We start from the raw sequence: 5,153 nt of genomic DNA, 5'->3' as shown, positions 1-5,153 counted from the left end.
ATATATATGTGTGTGTGTGTGTGTGTGAATTCACAATAAAGCCCCAATGGTCTAGCTGGTTAAGGCATTTCTTTTGCTCTATTTGCAGAACAGACCGAATATATTCTTAAGGAGAATGACTACAACAATGACGGTTATTTAAGCTACTCCGAATATGCTTTGGCGAGACGTAGAGCCGAGCGGGGTGCTTGATTCAATCAATTTATCAATAATACAAGCAGGCCTATGCCTATGCCTTTTATCAATCATTATATTTACTTCTGGCGACGGTGTGTTTCTTGCTTTTGTAGCTCTCGGACAATGATGCCAAATGAAAAAATAATCGATATGAAATCAGTAATTTTTTTTTTATTCATAACGATTTAGTGACTTTAGTGTCGAGTTCAGGCTTTAACTGAGGCATATTCTTCATTATGGTTGTTGAAATCATTTAGCATAAACACTTTTTTCAATCATGTTTTAAATTTCAAACAGATATCGTGTGATATTTTACAGAAGCAAAACTATTGTCTTGAAATAAGAGTTCTCCTAAAACTTGGTGGTCATTGACTGCTTTGATGTGTAGGTTCATAATACTTCAGTATTGTGATGTGATCACATTATCATTATCATCCTTATCATCTTCACATTAACCGTCAACGTCACTGTCACCGTCATCATATTATCATCATTAGTCGTATACCTTTGGCATCTAGGCCCTATTTTTGTGCATATTTCCCCTTCGGGGTCAGCAGCTAGCTATCCTCGGAGTGCATGGTGGGATATTGCGTCATAAGTTAAAGTTAAAAATGAACTGCCTTCCAAGATAAGCCAACTAAATATGATAACGTATGCCTAGAACTAGAACTAAAAAGTGAACAATCTGTTACTTGGACATTTATTGTTATTCAATATATTTATACATAGTAGACTCTAAAACCGTTTAAATAAGCCTTTGATACCGCTAATAGTTTCCGGGGCTACGCCCCTGGATCACTTCCGAGAGGTTTCGAGCGACAACTGACTGACTATATTAATGCCTAACGACTATTTGTGCACGCATCGCATTAGAAATATGAATTTTGTAAAACTAGAATGTCCTGTTGTCTTAAATAATGTAGATTTCATATTATAAATGACGTAGGCCTATAGTAATAGTATTTTTACTGAAAATTATTGTCACAATTTTTAAAAATTCTATTATAATTTCTGCTTAGGTCAATGAAACTGAAATTTCTTATAAAAAATATCTAACAAAGTCGTATGATAATTATATCTGGACTGATTTATTTATTTATTTATTAAAATTTTCATTCAACAGCGGGAAACCCGCCACTTCCAGAATGGAACTTAAACTACTTTAAACTACAGTAAGAAAAACACAATTTACTAGAATAATACAATATTTAAATTAAACAATCTTAGAAACTTTGTAAAACTTTTAAAACTATCAACAACAAAAAATCAATAATATTGTCTTTATCAACACAAACGTTATAAGGACCACAAATACAGGACAAGAATCCACTTTTAGCAAATTGACTCGGAAAAACGGAACGTTCAGAATATTTTTAGAAAGACGGGTGAGACAGCCAACAGCTCTAACATGAATAAAAAACAATGACACTAAATCACAATCAACCCTAGAATTCATACACTTTTACAAAAACTGAAGATCGAACAACGAACGACGAGTGCAAAGTGAAGGAAGAGAAATAGATAAAGTAGAACATTGACAAGTAGAACAAACAAAACGAACGAAACGATCTGGAACTTTTTGGAGATAGGAACATTGAGAGGTATATATATATATATATATAAAATCAAACGAGTAGGTGGCTGCATCGGCTTCAATAAAATAGTAATAAAACGCATAAAGCAAAAGTGTAGAGTAGCCGTAACATTTAATGGTAATATATATATACTGTCTCTTATACACATCTAGATGTGTATAAGAGACAGGTGTGTGTGTGAACAGCGTAAAAACTTTCATGACTTTGAGGCGTGGTTGCAACGAGTAGCTAGGGAGCTACAAGGAACAATAAAGGGCGTGAACTGAATCGGATCTAAAACAAAAGCCATCAAAATGAGTCATACAGATAGGAAGCCTATTCTGTATACGGATGGAATATAGCAAATACATGAAATAAAATATAATATATATAAATATAAATATAGGCCTATAATAAAAAAAAATCTGCTGTAAATAACATATCATAATCTAAAAGCTGTGAAACTAACATTAATACCAGCAGGATGTAACGTACCTAATTTATAGATATTCTCTGTTCTAATTCTTTCCTAGAGAAATCAGATCCTTTACATAAACTAACACCAGTAATTTGTATATCGTCAGTATTATGATTATGAGAAAAATGAGAAGCTACTGGTAAACCAGGCATGCGTAAGCGTATAGATCAAAGGTGCTCCGTAAAACGATCAGCAATGCGACGTTTGGTCTCTCCTATGTATATCAAGTTGCATTTAATACAAATTATGCCGTAAATAACATTAGTAGATATACAACTAAAAGAATCCGTAATAACATGGTATCCCGAAGGTCCCTTAAGTAGATCAAGTGATACAACGTGTTTACATGTCTTACACCTCGGTCGATGGCGGGGGCCCTTGGCGATCCCCCTGGCCCTAATCTACTTGCTCGCAGCTTGAACCCTTGAAAATTGTATCCTGGTGGTGCGCCCCTGTTATCTTGTCTCATGCTTCTCAAATTACATGACGGCACGCGCACTTGAGTGTGTGCATCACAGATAGGGCCTACAGTAATTCAAATGTTTGGGCAGAAAGCTGCTGGTGTCTTCCAACAAGATAAGACTCTCTGGCTGTGCAGCGCTCTTTCCTTTAAACCTCGGTCAATTAAACAGTTCATTTCAACAATTATTTTGCATCTAATTGTCTTATTAAATTACATTTTGCGGTCGAAAATTGTGTGGGGATGTGGTGGGGGAAACCCACTTAAAATAATGTGGTGGTCTGTAATTTTGAACTTTGGACTTAACTTACGTGAATGATATGATTCAGATTTGATGTGAAAAGATGATAAGGTGAAAAAGAGTCATAGATACAAAATAAATTTGCTACATTATTCAATAATTTTTATTTACAGATGCAATGCGTCATAGAAGGATTTCTCATTTAGGTTTAATAGTGACATTCCTAATATTGATCGCGGGTGATTACGGTCGACTAACGTATGCCGAAGATCGCTCCAAGTTTCACGATGCGGACATAGTTAGAAATCAAGAGTAAGTTAATAAATTGGTATTGGTTTACATACAATTGCTATATTGTCGTTATCAATTTTTTCAGTGCAATCGCTGTACTGCGTTGCATTCCCCGACTCTACCTCCAACCAATCAGCATCACCGAAAGCTGTCGACGATGCATTGCGTCGGCGATAGCGTGTAGCGGTTGTATGGAAACCAGGTTTTCCATAAAAATAACTACATTTTACTTTCTCTGCTATTATAATGATCATTTAAACATATGTAAAATATTTTTTAACATTGTTATTTCATTATCTATTTTACATGTTATTTTATTTGGTTTATGAAGAAAGAAATATAGATGAAATGAATAAAGATTGAATTAAGCTAACTTATTGTCAATGCCTACATGAAAAAAAAACAAAAAAAAACACAGACTTGAAACATGTCACAATTTTTGTTTCAATCGTAAAACATCAAACACTTTAAAATACGTCAATGGCAGACAGGTGAAAAGTGAAAGAACTGCATTATTATTTTTGAGCTTGGTTTCCATACAATCGCTACACAGTCGCTACATCCTTGCTGCACTGCATAGCTGTCCCCCGGCCCAATCGGGAAAGCTCTCTGATTCAACTAACCAATCAGCGTTGCCAAAGGAGTCGGCGACAGCGTGTAGCGGTTTTTATGGAAACCGAGCATAAAAATGATCCTTTGCGCGCGCTGTTTTCCATAGCATCGCGTCAGCAGACGACCGTCTTTGAAATTGATATATTCAAGTGATATAAAAATTGTAAATTCCTGTATTTTTACTAGTCATATTAAAGAGCATCTTCAGGAGGAAGTTGACATCGACACCGAAGCCGAGATGACGAACGAAGAACTGGAGTTCCACTATTTTAAGTAAGTGCTTGAATTTATTAACAATAATGTTATATAATAAATAAATAAATAATTTCTTGTGAGACATTTAGCCGGGCAATTCTTTTACATAACCTTTAAACAATTAAAGAAAAATACATCATATAGGCCTACTTAAAATAGGCCTATATGGGAAAGAATAGAAACCACTTGTTAAATGCTCTCGTTCATGATACGCTTGCAAATTTTTATATTTTTGTTCTGTGCATTTATTTTTAAAAATGGCATATTACCTTATTTTGCACTTACATTACTATTACATAATTTTGTGTACGAATACTGTACACTATTTGAAAACATTCTCTTGGGGTGTTGCCAAATTCTGTTTTTGTGTCAGGTCTTGGTAATTGTAGTTATGAGGCCTATGACTATAACCCTTTACTGCTTTATTGTGTTGTAGGCTACATGACTTCGATAATAACACAAAGCTAGACGGTCTCGAGATCCTCTCGGCCATATCCCACGTGGTACCATTCGAACCTAAATCTCCAGAGACCAAGACAGCTCAACAGATAAGGGACGAAAAAATGGACTTCTTTGCTGGTAAGTTTGTTCGCGGCTTATCTGGTGGTCTATGCAGTTGCCTGGAACCACTTATTTAGCGTTTTTAAGTTTATGTTAATTTAACCAAGGTTGATTACCGAGAATAAATATATATACCGAGAATATATATATATATATATATACATATACATATATATATAGAGCATGATGTAATCCACGTGGACGGGTTGAAATAATCATGTTTTGAATAAAATTTGTGTTCAAAGTCTACAAAGTCGTTGACATCTCATCGTCTTTTTTTATTGACTTTTTTTTAACCAGAGCTTTCGGACAACACTAGTCCTTCCTCAGTGGCGAGTATATGTATATGTATATATATATACATACATATATATTATATATACATATATATGTATATATGTATATATATAATATAAATCAAGATAGCCGTTAAAACTGTTAAATTATGTCCTTTATTCGAACACTGTATTTACCTTTCTTTGATGATTTATGTATACATATACA

At 34.4% G+C, this 5,153-nt stretch overlaps 2 protein-coding genes across 2 annotated transcripts in view; both read left to right on the top strand.

The window, feature by feature from the left end:
- The window catches only part of LOC117121228 (multiple coagulation factor deficiency protein 2 homolog), a 5,699-nt gene extending 3,934 nt beyond the window's left edge, over positions 1–1,765 (top strand). The window contains exon 4 of the mRNA XM_033266356.1: positions 89–1,765. Within this exon, the coding sequence (XP_033122247.1) occupies positions 89–192 (104 nt within the window). The 3' untranslated portion in view covers positions 193–1,765. The remainder of the gene's footprint in view (positions 1–88) is intronic.
- A 1,309-nt stretch (positions 1,766–3,074) lies between these two features.
- The window catches only part of LOC117121226 (multiple coagulation factor deficiency protein 2 homolog), a 3,971-nt gene continuing 1,892 nt past the window's right edge, over positions 3,075–5,153 (top strand). The window contains exons 1-3 of the mRNA XM_033266354.1: positions 3,075–3,242; positions 4,020–4,106; positions 4,525–4,667. Of these exons, the coding sequence (XP_033122245.1) occupies positions 3,109–3,242; positions 4,020–4,106; positions 4,525–4,667 (364 nt within the window). The 5' untranslated portion in view covers positions 3,075–3,108. The remainder of the gene's footprint in view (positions 3,243–4,019; positions 4,107–4,524; positions 4,668–5,153) is intronic.

The sequence above is a fragment of the Anneissia japonica genome, unplaced genomic scaffold (genome assembly GCF_011630105.1).
Source record: "Anneissia japonica isolate Jap-2015-1 unplaced genomic scaffold, ASM1163010v1 scaffold288294_len47816_cov158, whole genome shotgun sequence".
Taxonomy (NCBI): Eukaryota; Metazoa; Echinodermata; class Crinoidea; order Comatulida; family Comatulidae; genus Anneissia; species Anneissia japonica.
This window is presented reverse-complemented; position numbering and strand designations above follow the sequence as displayed.